The sequence below is a fragment of the Carcharhinus amblyrhynchos genome, chromosome 6, assembly GCF_965287045.1.
Source record: "Carcharhinus amblyrhynchos chromosome 6, sCarAmb.v2.hapA, whole genome shotgun sequence".
NCBI lineage: Eukaryota > Metazoa > Chordata > Chondrichthyes > Carcharhiniformes > Carcharhinidae > Carcharhinus > Carcharhinus amblyrhynchos.
In genome coordinates, this window is record NC_137329.1 from 69,317,386 (window position 1) to 69,344,357 (window position 26,972).

Below are 26,972 nucleotides of genomic sequence, written 5' to 3' on the forward strand. Positions count from 1 at the left end.
TGCGTCAAGTGTGGCTGACCAGGAATCTTACCACAAGCCATTGGTGTGTTTGGAAAGATTCTGCAGGTTGACACACTCAACCTGTTTGACCACGTTTGACTGTTTGACCTGGTCATCAAGTCCTGGGGTGGGACTTGAACCCACAGCTTCTGGCTCATAGACAGGGATGCTACCCACTGCACCACAAGATCCCTCAGTCATTCTTTAACATTGGTTTCTTCTCAGAAAATAGACTCTTTTATCTTTCCCTAACATGAGTAGAAACTGTTTTTATTTAAATATAGACTTAGGAATAATGGCCTAACGTTTCCCCAAATTAGTAACAGTTTCCCTCGCTCACAAGCAGAACACACACTTCATTGTGATAGGATTGCAACGTCAGAGAGGAGAGAAGGAAAGTTTTTTTCTTCAGTCCTCTGCCCAGAGGCAGGTCCAATCCACAGCACCGTGATTCCCACCCACCACAGGTGGGCCACGTAGATCTGGTCTGAATGGCGATTGGCACCAGTCTGATCCACACCAGCCGTCCTGCCAACTGAGCAAACTGCTCCCAGCCCCACTGGAGTCTGGCTGGCTATGCTAACATACAGTTTTACGCGGAGCTACGGATAATGATGGCAGAGGCTCCAACTTTCTTTCCATCACAGAGTTGACCCAGAATCTCTCTCACTCTTATCGCCTGCCATTAGCGTGTGTTGGAAGGATTTGCAGATTGGTATTCAACCTGGTCACATTAGGAATGCATCTCCTTGATCCAAGAATCAAAACACTAAAGGCTAATTGAACATAGAACATAGAACATTACAGCGCGGAACAGGCCCTTCGGCCCACAATGTTGCGCCGACCAGTCTTATTTTTAAAAAAAAACATTGACCCACTAATCTAAACCAATCCCTTTTCGTCCATAAACCTATCCACCAATCTCTTAAACGCCCCCAAACTAGGCGCATTTACAACTGCAGCAGGCAGGGCATTCCAGTCCCTCACCACCCTCTGGGTAAAGAACCTGCCCCTGACGTCCGTCCTATAACTACCCCCCCTTAATTTAAAGCCATGCCCCCTCGTGCTAGATTTTTCCATCCGAGGAAACAGGCTATCACCATCCACCCTATCTAAACCTCTAATCATCTTATATGTTTCTATAAGATCCCCTCTTAGCCGCCTTCTTTCCAGTGAAAACAACCCCAAATCCCTCAGTCTCTCCTCATAGAACCTCCCCTGCATACCAGGCAACATCCTGGTAAACCTCCTCTGCACCCTCTCCAAAGCCTCCACATCCTTCCTGTAATGTGGGGACCAGAACTGCACACAGTACTCCAAGTGCGGCCGCACCAGAGTTGTGTACAGTTGCAACATGACGCTGCGACTCCTAAATTCAATCCCCCTACCAATAAACGCCAAGACACCGTACGCCTTCTTAACAACCTTATCTACTTGATTCCCAACTTTCAGGGATCTATGTACACATACACCTAGATCCCTCTGCTCCTCCACTCTATTCAAAGTCCTCCCGTTAGCCCTATACTCAACACATCTGTTATTCCTACCGAAATGGATTACCTCACACTTCTCCGCATTAAACTCCATCCGCCACCTCGCGGCCCAGCTCTGCAACCTGTCCAAGTCACCCTGCAAACTTCGACACCCTTCCTCACAATCTACCACACCTCCGACTTTGGTGTCATCAGCAAACTTACTAATCCACCCAACTATACCCTCATCCAGATCATTAATAAAGATTACAAACAGCAGTGGCCCCAAAACAGATCCCTGAGGCACACCACTCGTAACCGAACTCCATGATGAATAATTACCATCAACCACCACCCTCTGTCTCCTATCTGCTAACCAATTCCTGATCCAAGTACCTAAATTACCACCAATCCCATACATCTGCATTTTCTGCAGAAGCATACCATGGTGAACCTTATCAAACGTCTTACTAAAATCCATATATGCCACATCTACTGCCTTACCCCTATCCACCTCTTTGGTCACCTTCTCAAAGAACATTCTCCTTTATCTCAAGAAGACTACAACACAAATGAGTAGAAATTATTTTACAATTCCATACTGCTTTGTTTCTACTTCATCTAGAAAGCTACATTCAGTTCTGGGCCTTATTTCTCAGGAGGGGTAAATTGGCCTGGGTCAGGGTGTAGCACAGATTCACTGGAATGAGTCGGAGGCTAAAGGGTGTAAAGTATGATAGTACTTTGAGTATTGAATGTTAAGGAGTGATCTAATTGAGGCATCCTAACTGGTTTACCCATGGGACCCTCAATCCAACTGGATTCTTGCCCCAGCTCTGTATACATCCCCAGTAATCACTGTGCAGAGACCAGGAATGATGGGACTGGGCCTGTTGTACAATCCCAATGACCCAAGACAGACTGATTATGGATACACTTAACATAATGTTTGAAACTTGCATTGCGAATGACAGACTTAAAAAAAACAAGATGCAGAGAGAACAAGAATCTCCAACAAACACATTTGTTGGGTGGCATGGTGGCACAGTGATTAGCACTGCTGCCTCACGGAGCCAGGGACCAGGGTACGATTCTGACCTTGGGTAATTACGCGTTTGGAGTTTGCACGTTCACCTTGTGTTTGCGTAGGTTTTCTCCAGGTGCTCCAGTTTCCTCCCACAATCCAAAGATGTGCAAGATAGGTCGATTAGTCATGGTAAATTGTCCTTAGTATCCCAAGACGTGCAGGTTAGGTGGATTGTTGTTTCTAAATTGCCCCTTAATGTTTAAAATGAGGTGGTAAGTACGCAGGGTTGCGGAGATGGGATAGGATAGTGTGCCTGAGTAAGATGCTCTTTCGAGAGTTGATATAGTCTTGATGGGCCGAATGGCCTTCTTCTGTACTGCAGGGATTCTATGGTTATGTGTGTATGTAAAGGTGAAATATGGAGCCACAGATTTATCACATCACTGGACTCCTGTGATGGAATTTTCTCCCTAATTGGCCAATTGTTTGGTGTGAAGGCAGTCATGTCATATCTGATGAGCACTGGAAGAGGACTTTTTAGAATCATAGAATCCTACAGTGTAGAAAGTGGCCATTTGGCCCATCAAGGCTTCACTAACCCAGGCCCTATCCCCATAATCCCAGACATTTATCCAAACTAGTTCCCCTAACACTAAGGGGCAACTTAGCATGGCCAATCCACCTAACCCACACATCTTTGGACTGTGGGAGGAAACCGGAGCTCCTGGAGGAAACCCACAAAGACATGGGGAGAATGTTCAAACACCACACAGAAAGTGACCCGAGGCCAGAATGAAACCCTGGCCCCTAGCACTGTGAGGCAGCACTGCTAACCACTGTACCACCTTGCTGCCCATTTGAAAAATGATTTTATTCCATTTTTAAAGCCAATGTGCAGAGTGGACTGGCAGACCCTTACTCCATCTCTCCACTTGCTCCAAAAGTCAAATACAAATTGAATACAACTCCCTACAAGAGAGATAAACAAGATTCAAGCTGACAAACAAAAGCATTGCACCCCACTCTACTTATCAAACAATTTACACATACAAAAAATGCATTACACTTTCAACATGCCATCTCACAATAATACATTCTCAAGGTGGCATTGCACCCCATCTGATAGAACTGAGTGGGTTCACTATTAATGCACACAGCAAACAGAACCGGATATTGATAGAACCCAGGCGGACTGACACATTGGAACCGTCCCGCCTTAATGACGCAATGGGGGGGGGGTGTGGTTACAAAAGAGATGAATGAGAATCAGGGAGTGAAATTCAAATGAAGGAGAAGGGCGGGGGAAACTAGAGTAGTGCCCGAGAGGAGAAGGGGGGCTTGTTCAACTGGGGGAAGAGATATTGGTGAAAGCGGGAAGTGCAGCTAATCCCACTCCACCCCAAAGCCCCCTTTCCAAGTGGACAGTCCCAGTGGGGGTCTCCACTCCCCCCACTCCCCCCCGGGGTACACAGTCACCGCGGAGATGAGCCGCTCAGCTCTCAGTGCCATCGCCCAGAAGCTGCAGTTCTCCAGCGAGGAGGAGGACGAGCAGGAGGTGCTGAACTTCTCTGACTTCCTCCGAGTCCGGGAAGAAGCTGCCGTCTCCTCCAGGCGGGCTTGTGTCTCCCCCTTCAGCCGCTTCCCAGTCGGTGCCGAATTGGCTGCACCGTCTGGGGAGAGGTGGCCGCCCCTGAGCCCCAGAAGGGTTCGCCTGCCCGGGAGGAGTGAGTGTCCCGGAACTCCCATCGACTGTATGAACTGGAGGAAGCTGCGGCTCTGTGATACCCCTTACACTCCCAAGGTGGGTGCCACAGTCTCAATGTCCCCCCTCCATTATATTCACTGCTGGATAACACCATGGAAAAGCAGGTCTACTGGTGTCACATTGATAAGAGTGTAAACAAACAAAACTGACCTTGGATGGAAGAGGTCCTAGATTTTTACAAGGCGGTGTGCCTTTGTCTCCCTAACCTAGGTTGACGCCGGGTACCTATTTTATTCTCCTTTGGTGTTTACAGAAAGCTTAGGGATGATCTTATAGAGGTTTATAAAGTAATGAGGGTCATAGATAACGTCAAATCTTTTCCCAAAGGTAGGGGAGTCTAAAACTAGAGGACATCGGTTTAATGGGAGAGATACAAAAGGGTCCAGACGGGCAGTTTTTTTTTTGCACTGGGTGGTGAGTGTCTAGAATGAGCTGTCAGGGGCAGTAGTAGACAGTACTGAGACAGTACTACTGCCCCTGAGTATAGAGGGATATGGGTTAAATGTGGGCAATTTGGACCAGCTTAGTGTCTTAAAACTGGGCAGCAAGGACAAATTGGACTGAAGGGCCTGTTTCAATGCTGTAAACATCTGACTCTAAATAGTGGTGAGCTGGGTTGCTTCATATCTGTGAAGAGTAAGCCACAACTTCAGCCATTGCCGCTGTACTTTCTGACCCACACAAATTTAAACAAAGTTGTGATTTTGAAAATTCCCCTGGTTTTTCAAATCCCTCCATAGCCTCTCCCTATCTAATATCCATCCTTGGCTATCTGCACTTCTCTAATCCTGACCCACTGAGCATTTCCAATTTTCTGTTGTGGCTGCCTGGGGTTCTCCCTCTACTTCCCTGAACCCACCACCTCAACCAGCTCCCTTTCCCCATTTAAAATGCTTCTTAATATCCTGTGGCCATGCTTTGGTTGGTTTAACCTAATGTCCCTCATGTGGACGTGTCAAATTTTACGTTATAAAATACCTGCAGCCCCTTGGAATATTTAATGTACAATAGTTTGTGACTAGATGTTTTCAGATTGACTTCTGACACAAGGGCCACTGGGATTTAAATACAAGTCATTTAAACTTGTATTGCTTTGAGTATAGAAATCATCTTACAGTCAAATTGATAGTGACCTTTAAGAGGTCATGTGGAGTGCTGTTGTTGGACTGAGGTGGGCACAGTAAGAAGTCTCCTAACACCAGGTTAAAGTCCAAGGCCAGCTGATGAAGGAGCAGTGCTCCGAAAGCTTGCGATTTCAATTAAACCTGTTGGACTTTAACCTGGTGTTGTGAAATTTCTTACTGCTCACAAGAGGTATCAGTTTTTAGTGCCAGTAACCAAGAATCTGGGCCTCCTGTTCCACACCACACCGCAAATGAATTTCCTACTATTGCTCCTCTCCCTTGAATCTAGAGAAGTTACACTCCATTTTATTTTCAGAGCCTCTTCTCCAAGGCTGGCCAGCTCTCGACTGCCACCAAGGGCCCAATCTCTAGGATCCGCCGGCCACTGGGATTTTCTGCTCACCCTGAACGTCTCCGGGTTCCGTCAGTGAACGTGAACCCTTTCACCCCAACTCTGTACCATGAACTGGGCCTCACCCCTGAGATTATGAGTGCAAAAACTGGAAAAAGGAAGAAAAGGATCGAAGAAAGGGGCAGGTAAACATGGCTGCAAGTTCTTGGGTGTAATCAGTTGGCAATTGCCCTCATCTGAGCTGAGATTGTGAATGAGCCAAGTTGACTTGAACTCTGCTAACAATGGTCAAAGTATCTGCTGTGCTCTGTCCCCCTTTAGCCTGGCACTGCTGTCAAAATATAGGGTAGTTTTCTACCATGTGCTGTGGTGCTAAAACATAGGTTGTCCAATCTGTACATCAGAACTCCCACTTACCTGATGAAGGAGTAGTGCTGCGAAAGCTAGTGGTTTGTGCTACCAAATAAACCTGTTGGACTTTACCCTGGTGTTGTGAGACTTCTTACTGTGTATACCCAGTCCAATGCCGGTATCTCCACATCAATCTGTACAACTGCAGGATTGTGCCGACACTGCCCCATTAAAGTACTAAACTGTTATAATCCTTTTGTTAGCTAAAATTAAAGTTTGTGCACATGAAGGTGAGAGCTGGTTAGGAACTGATTAGTAGTGAAAGACCAAGTGTGATTGATGAGCATATACCTGAATTGGAAGGCAGTGACTTTTGGCTCTGGTTTTTATTACAGAAAGAGATTGAGGGGAGGCATTGGCCTAGTGATATTATTGCTAGACTAATAATTCAGAAACTCAGCTAATGTTCTGGGACCTGGGTTCAAAATCCTGCCTTGGCTGATGGTGGAATTTGAATTCAATAAAAATATCTGGCATTAAAAATCTTCTGATCACCATGAAGCTATTGTTTATTGCTGGAAAAACCCATCTGGTTCACTATTGTCCTTTAGGAAAGGAAATCTGTTGTCCTTGTCTGGTCTGGCCAGGTTGCAACTCAGCAACGTGGTTGACACTCAACTGTTCTCCATGGGCAACTAAGGATGGGCAATAAATGTTGGCTAGTCTGTCATCCACAAGTGAATTTAAAAAAAAAATGACTGGTGGAATGTTATATTGATACAATGGCAAGAGTGTAAATAAAAGCATAAAATTGAGACATTGATAGATTTAATTGATCAAGATTGTGGCTAATAGATTTCAATGCAGGCAAGTGAGGCTATTCAATTCAAATCAAAAATACCAAAATGTTTGAAATGGAGATTGTATAGTAAAACATGACAGTTGCAATCCTGTCAGTGTTCTTGTTTTCAGAGAGCAGCTGTTACTCACTGGAGAAAGGTTTGGGCATTATTCTTGAGTATATGAACTGGCTGCAGATTCCTCCCTTGTTCAGTGAGTTATAACATGTATAAATGTATTCACAAGGATCAGGCTGTGTTGTGTTTGAAGGGTTGTAATGCAGGAAGTAGTTTTCCTGCAGTTGTGTGTAGCCCTAATGAGACCACATCTCCACTGCTGTAGACAGTCTGGGCACCACACTGGAGGAGGATTATATTGGATGTTCGTGAATTGACATGGCACCTCCTGACTGTCACTGAGGCTTCATGAATTAGAGTATTTCCTGAGCGTAGAAGGTTAAGGAATGTTTAGGATTTTGAATGGAATTCATAAAATTATACAAACTTGTTTAGGAGGTCATTTGGCCCATGGTTGTGCTTAGTCCCATATCCCTGCTTTTTGTCTGGAAACCTGTAATTTCGTCATCCTTGATCATCCAACTCTTTGAAACTAGAAGTTTCATCTGCCTTTCAAGTAGAACAATCCAGATTCTGGGTATTTAAAAATAATCTCTACCAATTTTAAATCTATGATCCCTAGTTATTTATCTACTCTAGAGAGAATAGATTTCCTCCGCTACAAAGAAACCGTAGAAAATTACAGCTCAGAAACAGGCCTTTTGGCCCTTCTTGTCTGTGCCGAACCATTTTTTGCCCAGTCCCACTGACCTGCACTTGAACCATATCCCTCCATACCCCTCTCATCCATGAACCCGTCCAAGTTTTTCTTAAATGTTAAAAGTGAGCCCGCATTAACCACTTTATCCGGCAGCTCATTCCACACTCCCACCACTCTCTGCGTGAAGAAGCCCCCCCTAATATTCCCTCTAAACTTTTCTCCTTTCACCCTTAATCCATGCCCTCTGTTTTTTTTCTCCTCTAGCCTCAGTGGAAAAAGCCTGCTTGCATTCACTCTATCTATACCCATCAAAATCGTATATACCTCTATCAAATCTCCCCTCATTCTTCTATGCTCCGGGGAATAAAGTCCTAACCTATTCAATCTCTCTGTGTAGCTCAGCTTCTCAAGTCCTGACAACATCCTTGTGAATCTTCTCTGCACTCTTTCAACCTTATTTACATCTTCCTGTAACTAGGTGCCAAAACACAATACTCTAAATTCGGCCTCACCAATGCCTTGTACACAACCTTACCATAACACTCCAACTTTTATACTCGATACTGTGATTTATAAAGGCCAATGTACCAAAAGCACTCTTTCTGACCCTATCCACCTGTGACGTCACTTTTAGGGAATTCTGTACCTGTATTCCCAGATCCCTCTGTTCAACTGCATTCTTCAGAGTCCTACCGTTTAGCCTGTACGTTCTACTTTGGTTTGTCCTTCCAAAGTGCAATACCTCACACTTGTTAAATTCCATTTGCCATTTTTCAGCCCATTTTTCTAGTTGGTCCAAATCCCTCTGCAAGCTTTGAAAACCTTCCTCACTGTCCACTACACCTCCAATCTTTGTATCATCAGCAAATTTGCTGATCCAATTTACCACATTATCATCCAGATCATTGATATAGATGACAAACAACAATGGACCTAACACCGATCGCTGCGGCACACCACTAGTGACAGGCCTCCACTCAGAGAAGCAATCTTCCACAACCACTCTCTGGCTTCTTCCATTGAGCCAGTGTCTAATCCAATTTACAACCTCCCCATGTATACCTAGCAACTGAACCTTCCTAACTAACCTCCCATGAGGGACCTTGTCAAAGACCTTGCTGAAATCCAGGTAGACAACATCCACCGCTTCCCCTCATCCACTTTTCTGGTAACCTCTTTGAAAAACTCTAATAGATTGGTCAAACATGACCTACCACGCACAAAGCCATATTGACTCTTGCTAATACGTCCCTGTCTATCCAAATATTTGTAGATCCTATCCCTTATCACACCTTCCAATAACTTGCCCACCACCGACGTCAAATTTGCTGGCCTATAATTTCCTGGATTCCTCTTAGAACCTTTTTTCAACAATGGAACAATGTGAGCCACCCTCCAATCATCCGGCACCTCCCCCATGAATACTGACATTTTAATTATGTCTGCCAGGGCCCCTGCAAGTTCAACACTTGCCTCCCTCAAGGTCTGTGGGAATATCCTGTCCAGTCCTGGGGATTTATCCACTCTGATTTGCCTCAAGACAGCCAGCACCACCACCTCTTCAATTTGTAAAAGTTCCATGACCTCCCTACCTGTTTGCTCTTTTTCTGTAGACTCCATGTCCATTTCCTCAGTAAATATGGACGCAAAAAACCCATTTAGTATCTCCCCCATCTCTTTTGGTTCCATACACAATCTACCACTCTGGTCTTCAAGAGGACCAATTTTATCCCTCACTATCCTTTTGCACTCTTATAACATCTATTTTGGAAATCTTCTCTCTCCAATGAGAGCAATCCTAACTTTTCCAATCTCCTTGGATCTGAAGTCCTGCACTCCTGACAATGTTCTGATAAACCTCCGTACTGTTTCTGAAGTTTGGTTCTGAATTGTCCCCAGTGCTTCAAATGAGTTCTAGTCAATGATTTTGTAAAGTTCTAGCATGTTCTGTTTAAATTTCATATTCAATTTCTCTATTTACAACCACAAATGACTTTAATTTATCAACTTGCCATCCAAGGTGCATGCAAGAGTAGACAAGACCCAATAAGCCTGCTCTTTTATTCAAAACCATCAATGACTTGCTGATCTTGGGCTTCAATTCTATATCTCTGCCCTCATCCCATGTCTCTTCATTCACCAAGACCAAAACTCAGTCTATCTCAGCCTTAAATATGTTTAGCAATGGAGCATCCACAATCCTCCTGGGGTAGAAAATTCCAAAGGTTCACAACCCTCTGAATAAAGAAATTTCTCCTCATTTTAATCCTAAATGGCCTCTTATCCTAAACCTGTGCCCCAGATTCCCCAGCTGGGTGGGGAAACCACCCCTTCTACACCCCCTCCCCCCACCCCAGAATCCCAGTGGGGAGACAGTGGTGTTATCATTATACCAATAATCCAGGGACTGAGCATAATATTCTGGGGTCTAGGTTCGAATCCCACAATGGCAGATGTGAAATTTGAATTCTATAAAACTTTGACCATGTAACCATTGTCGATTTTTGTAAAAATCCATCCAGATCCATAACAGCATGTTTGACTCTAAAATGCCCCTCGAAATAGGGGGTTAGTTAGGAATGGGCAAGAAATGCTGACCCACTCAGTGACATTTGCATCCTGAAAATGAATTTTAAAAATCTAGTGAAGTTATCCTTTCTTAATATGGAGAACAAAACTGCATACATGGTTTTGCCTCAAAACTCTGTGCAATTGTATTCTTGTACTCCACTTCCCTTGCACTTAAGGCCAACGTCGTCTACCATCTTGTTGTCCATATACTTAACCTACCTGTCTATATCTTCTTACGGCTTGCATTTCTACCTGGCTTCGTAACACAAGTTGTTAACATAGGTTGTAAATAGCTGAGGCCCCAGCACTGATTCTTGTAGTATCCACTTGTCAGTCTGTTAAGCCTATTCTTTACTTCATGTCAGTTAACTAATCCCCTCTCCATGCTAATATCACCCCCCAACTGAGCTAAATTTGCCATTTACCCTTTGTGTGCCACCTTTCTTTTGGCAATCCAGATTTGCAACATCTACTGGTTCCCCTTTATCTACCCAACTAGTTATAGCCTCAGAAATTCTTAATTAAATTTGTCAAGAAGGACTTCCCTTTTGTAAAGCTGTTTTGGCTCCAGTTATAAGAGCAGGAGGCCATTCAATCCTTTTAATCTGCTCCGTCTTTCAATGTGATAATGGCTGATCATCTACCTCAACACCATTTTCTTGTACTATATCTGTGTCACTGATGTTATTGGTATCTAATTGTCTATCAATCTCTGGCTCAGACAAGCTCAGTGACTGGTACTTAGAGTATTCTAAAGATTCATGACCCTCCGAGTGAAGCAATTCCTCAATGGCCACCCCCTTATTCTGTGACTGTTCCCCCAGGTTCTAGACTGCCCCCAACCAGAGGAAACATACAAATTGGGAGGAGTAGGCGACTTGGTGCTTCAAGCCTGCTCCACCATTCAGTAATTGATCTGATTGTAACCTTGATCTCACATTCCTGCTTGCCCCCAATAACCTTTCACCCCCTTGTAAATCAAGAATCATCGACCTCCGCCATTAAAAACATTTGATTCTGCTTCCACCCTCTTCCCAGCAAGAGTTTCAAAGATGCTCAACTGTCTGAGGAAAAATAAAATCTCTGCTTTCTAAACTGGTCTCAGACTTGGAATGTTAGTTCTACTACTCTCCTCACATTTCTAGCGTGTTGTGATTTTGTTTCCAGAATCCATCATTTTTCTTTTGTGCCAAACTTCTATTGCTCTTTGTGTAGGAGTATTTCCTAGCCTTCCTGAAATATTTGGCTGTAAGTTTTCAGAGATTTCCCCCTAGATTGTCCTACCCAGTGGAAATAGTTTCTGTCCCATTTACTTGGAACCTAATATGAAACTTTCACAATCAAGTTTGCACATTCTCCTCGTGTCTGTGTGGGTTTCCTCCGGGTGCTCTGGTTTCCTCCCACGGTCCAAAGATGTGAGAGTTAGGTTGATTGGCCGTGGTAAAATTGCCCTTATTGTCCTGAGATGTATAGGTTAGAGGGATTAGTGGATAGATATGGGGGTAGAGCCTGGGTGGGATTGTGGTTGGTGCAGACTCGATGGGCCAAATAGCCTCTTTCTGTACTGTAGGGATTCTAATTCATTCTAAGTCATAAGACAAAGGAGCAGAATTAGGCCATTCAGCCCATCAAGTCTGTTCTGCCATTCAATCATGGCTGATATTTTTTTCTTATCTCCATTCTCCTGCCTTTTCCTCCTAACCCCTGATCCCCTTATTAATCAAGAATCTATCTTTCTCTGTCTTAAAGACACTCAATGACCTGCCCTCCCCAGCCTTCTGCAGCAAAGAGTTTCACAGATTCATCACTCTCTCTGGCTGAAGAAATTTCTTCTCATCTGTTTTAAAGGATCGTCCCTTTAGCCTGAGCTTATGTCCTCTGGTTCTAGTTTTTTCTACTAATGGAAACATCCTCTCCACATCCATTCTTTCCAAGCCTTGCAGTATCCTGTAAGCTTCAATAAGATTCTCCTCCTGCCCCCCTCATCCTTAACTCCAATGAGCACAGAGTTTGTCACCCCTCCATTTGTAGTCCTGGATGTCTGTATAATGGGAGGCTTGGTGTGGTCGTAATCAGCACTTCATAAGAATGTCTATAAGCTAGGATTTGAAGTTTGTTTTAATTTTACTTTTTAGGCAAGATATTGAAACCAGAGATGGAGACTTGACTGAAGGATCACTGCTGCATTCAAAGGTGAGGGCATTGAGCCTATGCAACTCCCTTACCTCAGCAATGCTCCATAGAATGGGAATGATGACCTCCTATGAGCACCAGACTATTAATCCAGAAATTCAGCTAACGGAACTGGGTTTGAATACTGCCACAACCGCAGATTATTGAATTTGATAAAATGCCTGGCCTACCTGTGACTCCAAAGCCACAGCAATGTGGTTGACTTAACTGGCTTCTGAACAAGGGTAACTAATAATAAGGATAAATAAATGCTGGCCAGCCAGTGACACCTATGTTCCGCAAATGAATTTTTTAAAAAAAAAACCCCAGCTGAATCTTAACCAGAGACTGGAAACTTTTATACTAAACCTTTCACTTGCTGTTTGCAGTAACCCTGTTTCTGGAGCTAGCTATCCCATGTTTTCTCTTGGGCAACAAGTTTGTGTTTGTGGCACGGCACCAGCACACCCCACCCTCCCTCCAAACCTACTCTTGCAAGCCCTCAAAGTACCATTTACGTGATATTGCATTGTGAGACAGTTCCAAGTGCATCCAGTTATGTCTGTGCACCTCAGTCGGTTTGCCTACCCTCTACTGTGTCATCTGAACAATGGCATTTGTTCTGGGAATGGTTGAGTTTGTAGGGGGCTTCCAGGTATTGGAAAATAGAATTTGTGTCGTAAATGTTGTTGGAAATGTAATGGATGTGTGGTTGGGGGGGTGGGGGGGAGGGGGGGGGGGTGAAGTGAAATAAAAGGGGGTTAGTTTGGGAGGGTAGAGCCTGCCTGTCCAAGGCTTGAATGATAGCAAAACTGAATCAATGTTGGTGTTAGAAGAAACACAAATGCTGAATTTCAATAGATTAGCAGAAGAGGATACTACTTCATTGGCAAGTCAGTTGGAGTTTTTTCTCCTGTAGTACAAATTGTGATCCTTTGAAATTTGGCATTCTGGTATTTGTCCTGATTGAATGCCAGACACAAGCTTCGACTGAACTCAGTAACATCATTTGGGCCTCTCCCTTCCTTCTCTGGGAGAAGCTATCTGTTGATTTGGAAACCAGTTACAGGGCCATTTTCTGAGGGCAGTTAGTCTGACTGCATTGATGTGGGACTGGAGTCATATATTGACTAGACTGTGAAAGGATAGCAGGTGTCCCACCAGGTAGTTCACCAATGTGCTTTTGGGGTTCTTGTGAGCGGTTGGGTCCTTGCTGCACAGTATCCTGCCCCCATTCCTCCTCCATCACTGGGTCAAAATTGTGGATTATTCTCCCTAACAGCATTACACCTGTTTTCACCCATGTGGGCTATGGCAGTTCAAAAATTCCCTGCCACCATCCTGAGAGCAGCTCAGGATGAGTGATAAATGCTGATCAGTGATGTGCACATTCTAATAAATGAAAAGACCCCAGTGTCTCGGTAAATGGGTTTCTCTTGTTTTCTCTTGTTTTTCCTCTTCCAGAGATTAAACCTCCGTGAGAGTAGCATGGGCTCTCGTTATGCCATGGAGTTTTATGAATTGGAGAAGATTGGCTGTGGGGAGTTTGGTGCAGTGTTTAAATGTGTGAAGCGACTGGATGGTTGCCTGTATGCCATCAAACGGCTGAAAAGACCCCTCTCTGGCTCGGTCGATGAGTGAGTATCAAGCTACCAGGATCTTGTTCCAGTTTACTTTATTCAGCTGGAAATGAACGGAAGTAAATAATTCACCTTGTTGCCAATAACGGCAGCACTGTGGTTAGCACTGCTGCCTCAGTGCCGGGGACCTGGGTTCAATTCCTGTCTTGGATGACTGTGCAAACTCCACACAGTCATTCTCCCCATGTCTGCGTGGGTTTCCTCCCACAGACCAAAGAATGGGCTAAGCTAAATGCACAGGGTTATTGGGAATAAGTTGGAGGGGAGGGCCTTGGCAGTATGCTTTTAGAGAGTTGATGCAGACACACTGAATGCTGTCCTTGTGCATTGTAGGGATTCTATAGTTAATGCTCTGAATTGACTGCAGTGAATCTACCACAACAATATGGCTTGTGTGCACTGAGCGCATGAGTCTTATCTTTGCTTCAGTGGGTAGTACTTGCACCTCTGTCAGAACGTTGCAGGTTCAAATCCCATTAGATACTTGAAAACACAGCCCAACGATGGTATGGATTGCTGGAGGTACATCTGTTGCATGAGCACAAAACTGAGGGCCTGCCTACCCCCATCGGGTGGATGTTAACTCTCGGGTAGGGTGGATCTTGCCGATATTATTCTGCAGCCTGCCACTGAGTGATCTGGTCCTTTTTTTTCTCACTGTTTATAGGACCTGTGTACAAATTGGCAAGTTTCCACACTTGGGGAAACCCATTGGCTCAAAAGAGCTGGAAAGTAATGAGATTGAATATAAATCTTCCATTCTCTCTGCCATTGATGCTCTGTCTTGATTTTGTAGAATAACGAGTCAATTATTTAAAAACAAAACTGGATAAGTCAGAGTAGGGCCTGCCCGCAGATTGAAACCAGGTTGTTGTAATCTGGGTGCTGACTGTTTAATCTGCAGGCAGACTGCACTCCGTGAGGTTTACGCACATGCGGTGCTGGGACATCATCCCCATGTGGTGCGATACTATTCCGCTTGGGCAGAGGATGATCACATGCTGATACAGAATGAATATTGTAACGGTAAGGACCACCAGCATCTGACAAACCTAGTGATTGGTTCACTGGAGGGCAAGGACACAGCCACTCTCCTGAACAGGTATCTCAACCCCATTTACGTGTCTTGCTTCTGTAATCCTTGAACTTCGCAAATTGTATGGTCTCAGTTTTGATATTTCCCTGTTCGCCCCCAACCTTAAAACATCTTTGATCGATGGTACTAGATTTCCATTGCCCTTTGCATGTAAAACAAATGCTTCTGCTGAATGTCCTCGGTTTTGTCCTAATTTTGAGGAGATGGGTAAATGGAGAAGATTTCAGTGGCCCATCTGGGTTTGGAGTGCAGCCATGAAATATTGTGATTGTTGCCCACGTGCAGAATTGCCATTTCCACTGATGTCCTGACCGCAATGACTGAAGTGAAACATATGTGAAGTGTTGATTACACACAACACGGACTGAGAGTCAAGCACTGTGTAAATATTTATTATTTGTCATTTTGAAGTGGGTAGTTCTATTAACTTATAAGTATTGTATAACTCATTTGTGCATTAATTTTATTCGTAGTTTGTGGGCATGCCAGATTTCAATTATACAGCCCACTCACTAGCCTAGGTTGCCCATCACTGCTTTAGATCATCTTAAAATGCACAGGGTAAGCACTTTTCTTTGGGTGCAGGGCAAGGTAGACGTAGGGAATGATACAGACCGTTGTTCACAGCAAACTACCCAGCCTTCAGGAGAACAGTGACCACAACACCCCACAACCTTGCCACAGCAACCTCTGCAAGACATGCCGGATCATCGACATGGATACCATCATCACACGTGAGAATACCATCCATCAGGTACATGGTACATACTCCTGCAACTCGGCCAACATTGTCTACCTGATACGCTGCAGGAAAGGATGTCCCGAAGCATGGTACACTGGGGAGACATGCAGACGCTATGACAACGGATGAATGAACATCGCTCGACAATTACTAGGAAAGACTGTTCCCTTCCCGTTGGCGAACACTTCAGCGGTCACAGGCATTCAGTGTCTGACCTTCGGGTAAGCATTCTCTAAGGCGGCCTTCACGACACACAACAGCGCAGAGTTGCTGAGCAGAGACTGATAGCCAAGTTCTGCACACATGAGGATGGCCTCAACCAGGATCTGTGGTTCATGTCGCACTATCTGTATCCCCCATGACTTGCCTGGGCTTGTAAAATCTCACTTACCGTTCTGTCTCTTTAACCTATGCTAATGTTATCTCCACTCACATTGTTTGCATCTTTAAGACTTGAATAGCAGGTTAGCTGTAAAGACTTGCATTCTAATCAGTATTCTGTAAACTGTGTGTGACTTTATATGCCTTTCTCTGATCAGAACCTTCTACACACCTGACAAAGGAACAGCATTTCCGAAAGCTTGTGGGTTTACTATCGAATAAACTAGTTGGACTTAAACCTGGTGTTGTGAGACTTCTTACTGAGAAGTAGGGAACCCAGGATGACTTGGGATATTGAGGCCCTGGTCAAGAAGGAGGAGGAGGCATATGATCCCTTGAAGAAAACAGTAGAATTGAGAGAGATCAGGAAAGCAAAAATGAAACATGAGATTGCTTTGGCAGATAAAGCAGAGGAGAATCCAAAAAGCTTCTACAAATACTTAAAGGGTGAAAGAGTAACTAGGGAGAGAATAAGGCATCTTAAGGATCAAGGTCATCTATGTGCGCAGCCACAGAAGATGAGTGAAATCCTAAATGAATATTTGTCATCAGTATTTACTGTTGAGAAAGGCATAGATGTTGGGGAAATAAATAATGATGTTTTGAGGAGTGTACGTATTAGAGAAGGAGGTGCTGGAAGTCTTAAAAGCACATCAAGACAAATCCACAGGTTGTGGGAAGCTAGGAGGAAATTAAATCTCTCTGCTAGGGGACCTATAATCTTCAGGCACCTCACCTGAGGCTATCAATGATTCAGAGGGTGACAAATGTTGTTTCTTTGTTTAAAGAGAGCTTCAGGATAAAGTCTGGGAACTACAGGCTGGTGAGTCTCACCTGTAGTGGGTAAGTTGTTGGAAGGTATTCTGAGACAGAATCTAGAGGTATTTAAGAGGCAAGACATGTTTAGGGACAGTTAGCATAATTTTGTGTGGAAAAATCATGTCTGACAAATTTTAAGTTTTTTGAAAGGTTAACCAAGAAGGCAGATGAGGTATAGAACATAGAACATTACAGTGTGGAACAGGCCCTTCGGCCCACAATGTTGCGCCGACCAGTCTTATTTTTAAAAAAAAAACATTGACCCACTAATCTAAACCAATCCCTTTTCGTCCATAAACCTATCCACCAATCTCTTAAACGCCCCCAAACTAGGCGCATTTACAACTGCAGCAGGCAGGGCATTCCAGTCCCTCACCACCCTCTGGGTAAAGAACCTGCCCCTGACTTCCGTCCTATAACTACCCCCCCTTAATTTAAAGCCGTGCCCCCTCGTGCTAGATTTCTCCATCCGAGGAAACAGGCTATCACCATCCACCCTATCTAAACCTCTAATCATCTTATATGTTTCTATAAGATCCCCTCTTAGCTGCCTTCTTTCCAGTGAAAACAACCCCAAATCCCTCAGTCTCTCCTCATAGGACCTCCCCTGCATACCAGGCAACATCCTGGTAAACCTCCTCTGCACCCTCTCCAAAGCCTCCACATCCTTCCTGTAATGTGGGGACCAGAACTGCACACAGTACTCCAAGTGCGGCCGCACCAGAGTTGTGTACAGTTGCAACATGACGCTGCGACTCCTAAATTCAATCCCCCTACCAATAAACGCCAAGACACCGTACGCCTTCTTAACAACCTTATCTACTTGATTCCCAACTTTCAGGGATCTATGTACACATACACCTAGATCCCTCTGCTCCTCCACTCTATTCAAAGTCCTCCCGTTAGCCCTATACTCAACACATCTGTTATTCCTACCGAAATGGATTACCTCACACTTCTCCGCATTAAACTCCATCCGCCACCTCGCGGCCCAGCTCTGCAACCTGTCCAAGTCACCCTGCAAACTTCGACACCCTTCCTCACAATCTACCACACCTCCGACTTTGGTGTCATCAGCAAACTTACTAATCCACCCAACTATACCCTCATCCAGATCATTAATAAAGATTACAAACAGCAGTGGCCCCAAAACAGATCCCTGAGGCACACCACTCGTAACCGAACTCCATGATGAATAATTACCATCAACCACCACCCTCTGTCTCCTATCTGCTAACCAATTCCTGATCCAAGTACCTAAATTACCACCAATCCCATACATCTGCATTTTCTGCAGAAGCATACCATGGTGAACCTTATCAAACGCCTTACTAAAATCCATATATACCACATCTACTGCCTTACCCCTATCCACCTCTTTGGTCACCTTCTCAAAGAACTCAATAAGGTTAGTAAGGCACGACCTTCCCGCTACAAAACCATGCTGACTATCTCTAATCAATTCATTACTCTCCAAATAACTATAAATCCTATCCCTAATAATTCTTTCTAAAACATAGTATAGTATAGGTATAGTATGGTATAGGTATAGTATGGTATAGGTATAGTTGACATTGTCAACTGCACTGACATTTGACAAGATGCCACGTGGTAGGTTGTGGCATAAAGTTAAATTTGTCAAGATCCAGGGTGAGGTAGCCAGTTGGACACAAAATTGACTTAATGACAGAAGATGGAGGGTTGTTTCTCAAACTGGAGGCTTGTGACCAGTAATGTGCCTCAGAAATCAGTGTTGGGTCCACTGTTATTTATCATTTATATTAATGATTTGGATGATTTAAGAGGCATGGTTGGTTAGTAAGTTTGCAGATGACACCAAGATTGATGGCATAGTGGATAATGAAGAGGATTATCTAGAATTGTAATGGGTTCTTGACCAGTTAATCTGGGTGAGATTGTGGTTGGTGCAGGCTCTGGGCCAAATGGCCTCCTCCTGCACTGTAGGGATTCTATGAATTGGGTCAGTGGCCTGATGAATGGCAGATTTGAGTTTAATTTAGAGAAATGCAAGGTGATGCATTTTGGTAGATTGTACCAGGGTGAGACTGCTCAGTTAAGAATGTTGGAAAGAGTTTTATAGAACAGATCTAGAGCTTACATGTTCATAGCTCCTTGAAAGCAGAGTCGTAAGTAGACAGTGTGGTGAAGAAGGCATTGACATGCTTGGTTTCATTGGTTAGAATGTTGAATACAGGAGTTGGGACATCTTGCTGAAGTTATACCAGACATTGGTAAGGCTACTCTTGGGGTGACCAGAACTGCACACCATCAGCTATTAAGCTAGAAAGAGTGTAGAAAAGACTTACTGGGATGCTACAGGGACTTGATAGTTTGAGATACAAGGAGAGGCTGGATAGACTGGTTCTCTTTTCCCCCAGAGTGTAGGAGGGTTAGGGGTGATCTTAGAGGCATATGGAATTAATGAGGGGTAGAGATAACATCTTTCCCAAATGACACATCTAAAACCAGAGGGCATAGGGTTCAGAGGGTGGTGAGAGTTTGGAATGAGCTGCCAGTTGTAATAGAGGCAGGTATAAGAATATTTGGTTTAGTGAGATTTGATACTAAACAATATGTTCTTTTGATTTTATTTTAAATTTGAGACCTTCCCCTTGGGCAAAGTGATCTGTCTCTTGATTAACAAATTGTTTGATTTATGTGGGGCACCTGTTTCACTGACCTTTGGATGGTGGAGTGAGGACATGCTGTATGTTTCTGCTCAAGTTAATTTAATCCTGAACCAGCCCATTTCTGAACTGGGGTGAATCCTTGGAAGATTTGATATAATGAGTGGTCAATTTCACTGTCTAGTCAGCCATTTCCTGATCTCATTCAGAGGAGTGATGAAATATAGTGTGTGCTATACCTGTGATTTCACCTCCCTGACTTGGATCTGGTGGGATTTCAGGGGGCAGTCTGGCAGATGCACTGATGGAGAACTCCAAGGAAGGAATATTACTGGCCGAGGGTGAGCTGAAGGAAATTCTACTGCAGGTTTCAATGGGATTGAAGTACATTCACAGCTCCAGCCTCGTTCATATGGACATCAAGCCAAGTGAGTATTGGAGTTCAGTATGAATTAGAGGGAGAGGACAAGCACTTGTGTGCTTGATGCCAAGAATTTAACAAACTATTTTGAAATTTGAGACAGAACCAGCTATATAAAAAAAAAACTTGCTTTCAATATTTTCATTACTGACTTGAGAGATTCCCTCTTAAATTGGTCTTAATGAACTGATGCGTAATTGAAGTGTTAATCGTATACTGGGCGCTCAAACGTGGATGTTAATTGTTGTTCTCTTAGTCTATTTAACTAGTTTCTTTGAGGAAGCTTTGAGCTGAAGGGTTGTTGAACACTGGAGGAGGTGTGAATCCAGTGCTGTTCATCTGGATGCCTCCTATTGGTTGGCATCAAAATTACAGCTGGCTTTCCAATTCTTGAATTTTAAATTCACTCCCCTCCACAGCACCCATCCCCCAATACCCCTATTGAAGATGTATTCAGTAATAGTGTTGCTATTTGTTGCCTGTATCCCTTAGGTAATATCTTCATCTGTCAAAGAGTCACACCTGACGTAATTGGATGTGTAGAAGAGGACAGTGATGCTGATGAGGAGAGTGCCTTGGCCACCAACGTACTGTACAAAATTGGTATGTCTGATAGCTACAGAGACATTGGGGTGCAGTTTGTTATTCATGCAACATGGTTTAACTGAATACTTGCCCTTGGGAGCCAGTTCAATGAGTAAGGGAATCTTGGGATCTCCAAGAAAAGGAATTGGTGGCAGAAATCTTGCCGTAATTAATTTGATTTAAGGCTTGAAATCCTATTAGTTTCCCATCCTGGCTTCAGTTTTTCTTTATTTGTTGCATGTTTCCCATTGGCCAATAGTTTGGAATGCTAATACTGACTCCTTGATTTTAATTTCCCTTGTTAATTAGCATGTAGCTTTGTTTCTTTTTGACTGCTTACTGAAACGTCTCTGCCTTTCAGGTGACCTTGGTCATGTGACATCCATCTGTAATCCACAAGTGGAAGAAGGAGACAGCCGCTTCTTGGCAAATGAGGTCTTGCAAGAGGCAAGTCCAATTGCTAGAAATGTGGCTAAGGGCAGCTTCCCCTCCAAACTAGGGGTTGGAATGGCAAGTGTTGGAAAATGTGACAGACCCCCTCCATTCCTATTGGAGTCCCTGGTCTATCTTTACACTTTTCCTTTAATCTTGTTGACCCATCTGTCTGAGAATCTGCCTGATGAGCTCTTCTACAAGATGGCTGAATATCGATCTTTTGTCTGCACAGCAATACAACATTCCAAAAACATTATTGCGCAGAGAAGATCCTAAAACCAAAACAAAAGAATACTGAAATTGTGACCATCTTGGCTTTCTGAAAGCACTCGCTGAATCCCACTCTGCTTTTTCCCTGCTGTCCCCTCTTCAGAAAATTATTCCATTTGCTTTCAAAATACTTTGTGAATTCTCTCAAATCCACTAATTCAGACTTTGAAGAGAAACGGTGTGTGTACCATCTACGATGTTCATTTATCTTTCGGGATTTAACTAACCTCCTTCAGGAGCTCTTTCCTGAGCTCTTTTGCTCAAGTCCACGTTGGAACTGCCTATAAAAGGCTGCAGTTTTTAATTTATGGCATGTGGGTGGTATTAGCTAGGCCAGCATTTATCACCTGTCCCTAATTGCCCTCAAGCTGGTGGTGAGCTGCTGCCTTTAATCACTGCGGCCAGTGTGGTGTAGTACACCCACAGTTGTTAGGGAAGGAATTCCATGATTTTGACCCAGTAATATAACTTTCAGGTCAGGCTTGGAAGGGAATATGCAGGTGATGGTGTTCCTAGATGCCTGCCACCCTTGTCTTTCCAGGTGATAGTATCACGGGTTTGGAAGGAAAATTGGTATAAACCAATTTGCAATCAGTTTATCTTGCCTCTACTTTGAATTGTTCCATGACCTTAAATTGAGTTGAATTATTTCGCCAGTTTTAATGTTTGGAATCGAGACCATTTCTCTGTAAAATGATGATGAACTGTGACAGTCCATGTGGTTGCTCTATTTATATGTGTATCACTTCCCACACATATTGCGTCCTGCAACCAATATTCCTTTGCAATGTACTGCATGGGTTCCAATCTCCCCTTTAAACTGCTAGTTCACACTGATTTTTTTAATTAGCTATGTTCAGTGTTTAGCCTTTTTATTTCAATGTGTGATACATTTACACACACACACACCTTGGTGGGAACCTGGCGATCAACACGAATAGATTCTTTACTGAAAACAGTGGCAGAACACTGGCAAGTGTTTCACTTTACTCCAAAACCAAATGGCTGGGATTTCTGAGATGTTCTGAATCACCCAGCTAAAATAGGATGTGGGGGAATTTTATCCAATACTTGATTGAGAAAGTTATTAGAATTATAGGATTCTACTAATAACTGGTGTATATCCTTGTGGGACAGTTTTTCATAAATGACAGAACAGATCAACATTTCCAGGGGAACATGTTAGAAATAAGCTGATTTTATACGTGATATTTACTACAAGTGTGAAGTCAAATTTGCTGAACTTGTAGTCTTGCTTTCTTCCGGGTGTCCGAATCCCTGAACTGGAATTTGCTGGAGAGAATCCAGGTGCAGTGCTGTACTGAGCAAGTGTTGCATTGTCAGAGCTGCTGACTTTCAGATGGCGCCACAGTGTCTGTTCATGTACACTGAGGAAGCATTTAGCATGGCCAGTGCACCTAATCAGCAGTCTTTTGGACTGGGAGGAAACCAGAGCACCCAGAGGAAATCCATGCAGATTCAGGGAGAATGTGCAAACTCCACACAATGACTCAACCTGTGAATCAAAGCCAGGTCCCCGGTGCTGTGAAGCAGCAGTACTAACTGCCATGCCACCATGGGGTGTGTCTCACCCCAATGCCCAGGGGCAATGTAGATGTCAGAGTCAATTTTAATCCCTGTAACAATATGGTTAGAACTGATGCTTTGCAGTGCCAGGGAACTAGGTTCAATGCCAGTTTCTGGTCACTGTCTGTGTGGAGTTTGCACATTCTCCCTGTCTGCATGAGTTTCCTCCAGGTGCTCTGGTTTCTTCGCACATTCCAAAAGATGTATAGGTTAGGTTGGTTGGCCATGCTAAATTGTCCCTTAGTGCCAGGCGGATTAGCACAGTAAATAAGTGGGGTTACAGGGATAAGGCATGGGTGGGATTGTTGTCAGTGCTGACTTTGGACCAAATGGTGGCCTCTGGATTCTACAACACCCCTACTTTCAAGGGCGATCTGGTCATTGTCTCCTTGTTTGAGATTTGCTTTTTCTTGAACAGGAAGTACACTTCAGAGCTACTTAATTAGCCGTAAAGCAATTTAATATATCCAGTGTAAATGCAATTCTTCCTTTAGGTTGCAAAAATATGACCGATGCATTCTGATCCCTCAGGACTATTCAAACCTGCCCAAAGCTGATATCTTTGCATTGGGTCTCACTATGGTACTGGCTGCAGGAGCAGAGGAACTGCCTCAGAATGACATAGCTTGGCATTACATCAGGAAGGGTAACCTTCCCACAATTCCTCAGCAGCTGTCACATGACTTTTTCAACCTGTTGGAAGTAAGTAAATTAGTTGTCATTTTTATGATTTTGATAAATCTAACATGGGGCCAGGGTTGATTTTGTCTCTGGAGGTATTAAGTAGCTTGGGGCCTGTATTCATTGGTGTTTAGTAGAATGAGGTGACCTTACTGAGATATAGGAGTCTCTGGAAGATTGACAGGGTAGATGCTGAAAAATTGTTTATCCTTGTGGGAGAGTCTAGGACCGGAGGGCATAATCTCAGTAAAGGGTCACTCATTTAAAACAAATGAGGAGGAATTTCTTCTGAGGATAGTGAACCTGTAGAATTCTTTACCACAGAGGGATGTAGAGGCAGAGTTATGTGTTCAAGGCTGAGACAGATGACAGAGACCATTTTTAATCAGTGAAGATTATTGGGATAAGGTGGGAAATCAGATCAGTCATGATCTCATTGAATGACGGACAGACTCAATGGACCAAAAAGCCTACCTCTGTTCCTACAGTCTCGTAGAGTTGTGCACTTTAATGAACATGTCCAGAGCCAGTGCTGAATGCAGCTCTACCCCTACACCAAAGAATTTGATGTCCTCCATGACTCGATTGCTGGTGCACTCATTCACTAGGGCTTGAGCACAAAAATCAAGGCTAATGCTCTAATGCAGTACGGGAGGAGTGCTGCGCCAACAGAGATACCATTTCTCTGATAAGAAACTAGGAAAAAGTCTGACAACACCAGGTTTTAGTCCAACCGATTTATTTGATACGTTTACTAAAACCTGGTGTTGTCAGACATTTTACTGTGTTTACCCCAGTCCAACGCCGGCACATCCACATCAAGAAATTAGGACCCATCAGCCTTGTGTGAATGTAAAAGATGGCATGGTACTTGGAGGAGCAGGGGAGTTATTCCCAATGTCCTGGCCAATATTTATCCCTCAATCAACATTGCAAAGACATAATTTGATTATCACATGGCTATTTGACAGCTGTTCCCTGAGTGCTTATTGGCTGCTGTTTCCTACCTTACCACAGCTAAGTTGTTCGTTGACTGTAAAGCTCTTGAGACATTCAATCTATGTTCGAATCATAGAACTATAGAATTATTAACAGTGGCTGTGTTCATCACCACGATGTCTGTTTACAATGGCTCTGTATTCTTTCAGCTCCTCATTCATCCCAATCCTGTGGAGAGACCATCCTCGGCTGGTCTGACAAGACACCCAGTCCTTCGCAGGAATTCCAAGAAGTTGGCCTCGCAGCTCCGGAAAGAGCTGAATGTGGAACGTTTCAGGACAGCAATGTTGGAGAGGTATGGAGAACAAAACCTAGAAATTGAGTGCTTGAAAAATCTCAGCAGGTTTGGCAGCATCCGTGGAGAGTTTTCATTTGGAGAACAGGAATTTAGTTTGATTGGATTGAGATTGCAGCATTCCCCATCTCTGTTCACCTGGTGGCTTTACTCCAGTTTGACAGATGGATATTTCAATGGGGCTTTTCCAGTGTTCCTTGGTACTGTTACCCAGGTGATTCTGCTTTGCCAATCACCTTAACGCTGGGGACTGTTTTTATTCTTGATATTGGCAGTTACGAAGACCCACACTGCTTTGCTTTGGGTCTGAAGTCACACAAGCCAAACCAGGTAAGGCCTGCACTTTCCCTAAAGAACATTAGTAAACCAGACGTGTTATGACAATTGATTACTGAAACCACTTTTCCTAATAGAATTTAAATTGCACGAACTGTTGTGGTGAGATTTGAACCCAAGTCCCCAAAGCTTGAATCTGAGTCTTTAGTCCAGTGATATTACCACCATCTTGCTACCTCCCCCCACCCCCAGTCTAACCCCTAATAACAAATAACGACAGTACTGATTTCAGAAGAACTGACTTGACACAAATCTGTTTCCACTGCCTCCAAGTTGACTTGTACAATATGTTGGTACTTGGGGCTCAGTGCTCCCTTTTAAACTTTTTGTATTTTCTCCCAAATCTCTAGGGAGTTGATGAAGGCCAAACTCTCTCAGGATTTCCCACAGTCTGATCCTAAATCCCTGCACACAGTCAAGAAACCAATTCTTCCAGAGAAGAGAAGCCGAAGGCTAGTGGGAGGTAGAAGCAGCCGGTCAATGAGCTTTAATTGTGTTGGATACTGAGGATTGGGAAGGTGATGGCCAGCCTTCAATAGGGCAATAGATCTTTCTACTTGTAGTTCAATCATTGTACCCAAAGTGAAATGAAGACTACGTAAAACAGAAGTTTGACTAGTTTTGTTAAATCAAGAGTCTTAACATAAGTTTTAATCACCTATCATGTTTAGCCCTTCTCTTGATAATGTCACAACTTCAGTGTGTGTAATAGTATTTTTATATTGTCCTCTACAATCTGAGCTTCTAAATCTTTTAGTTTTCATCACCAGGAGCTGACACACTAAGATATAAACCACCACCATATAGTTACAGATATTTGGAATGCTTTTAAAATCCCTCAAGACAGCAATAATTGTGGTGGCTCTTCTATAGACAGTAAAAAGTCTGACAACACCAGGTTTTAGTCCAACCGATTTATTTGATAATAGACTCACAAGCTTTCGAGGTTTCCCTCTTCGTCAGGTGAATGGAGAGTTCTGGCCTCAGACAGAGCATATAAAGCACAGACAGTTTAGAGATTACTGATTAGAACTGTCTGTGCTTTATATGCTCTGTCTGAGGCCAGAACTCTCCATTCACCTGACGAAGAGGCAGTCCCCTCGAAAGCTTGTGGGTCTATTATCAAATAAACCGGTTGGACTAAAACCTGGTGTTGTCAGACTTTTTACTGTGTTTACGCCAGTCCAACGCTGGCATTCCCACATCATGTCTTCTATAGACGCCAGGAACATTCTTGGGAGAGATCCTGAAGCATCAAAAAAGTTTGCAACTGTTGAATTGTCTATATATTTGTTGGTTAGAAATGTCAAGAGCAGACCTGTCCCGTTTGTGGGTTTGATTTTAACTTTGCCCCTCTCTGATTATGGGATATTCCAGCCTCTCTGGTTTGGAGTGAGCCTTTAACAAGAAAGTTAGCATGTCTGATTTCAATTAGAGGAAAGCAGAGTCTTTATTCATGGTACATATTTGAAAGGGAAATGTCCCAAACTCTGTAAATGGCAATAGAAGTGCCTTGTTTTATCTAATTTTATTTAATTTTAATGGATAATTGAGTTCTGTGGAAGTATCAACTAATTAAAGTTTTT

At 43.6% G+C, this 26,972-nt stretch overlaps 1 protein-coding gene across 1 annotated transcript; it reads left to right on the top strand.

Moving 5' to 3' along the window:
- Positions 1–3,982: 3,982 nt before the first annotated feature.
- Positions 3,983–26,255, top strand: LOC145344487 (wee1-like protein kinase 2-C). Its single transcript, XM_080191664.1, has 11 exons — positions 3,983–4,300; positions 5,705–5,925; positions 12,415–12,472; positions 13,916–14,088; positions 14,996–15,117; positions 20,059–20,205; positions 20,691–20,801; positions 21,145–21,230; positions 23,607–23,777; positions 24,905–25,050; positions 25,737–26,255. Exons 1-11 carry the CDS (start codon positions 3,983–3,985, stop codon positions 25,891–25,893), a joined length of 1,710 nt encoding a protein of 569 aa, XP_080047790.1. The 3' UTR covers positions 25,894–26,255.
- Positions 26,256–26,972: the final 717 nt, after the last annotated feature.

Excerpts from the sequence above, each read along its gene's own strand:
- LOC145344487 (XM_080191664.1), top strand. The coding sequence starts at position 3,983 with ATGAGCCGCTCAGCTCTCAGTGCCATCGCCCAGAAGCTGCAGTTCTCC. Across the intron at positions 5,926-12,414 it reads AGGATCGAAGAAAGGGGCAG|GCAAGATATTGAAACCAGAG; the intron begins GTAAACATGGCT and ends TTTACTTTTTAG. Across the intron at positions 25,051-25,736 it reads AGGACAGCAATGTTGGAGAG|GGAGTTGATGAAGGCCAAAC; the intron begins GTATGGAGAACA and ends CCAAATCTCTAG.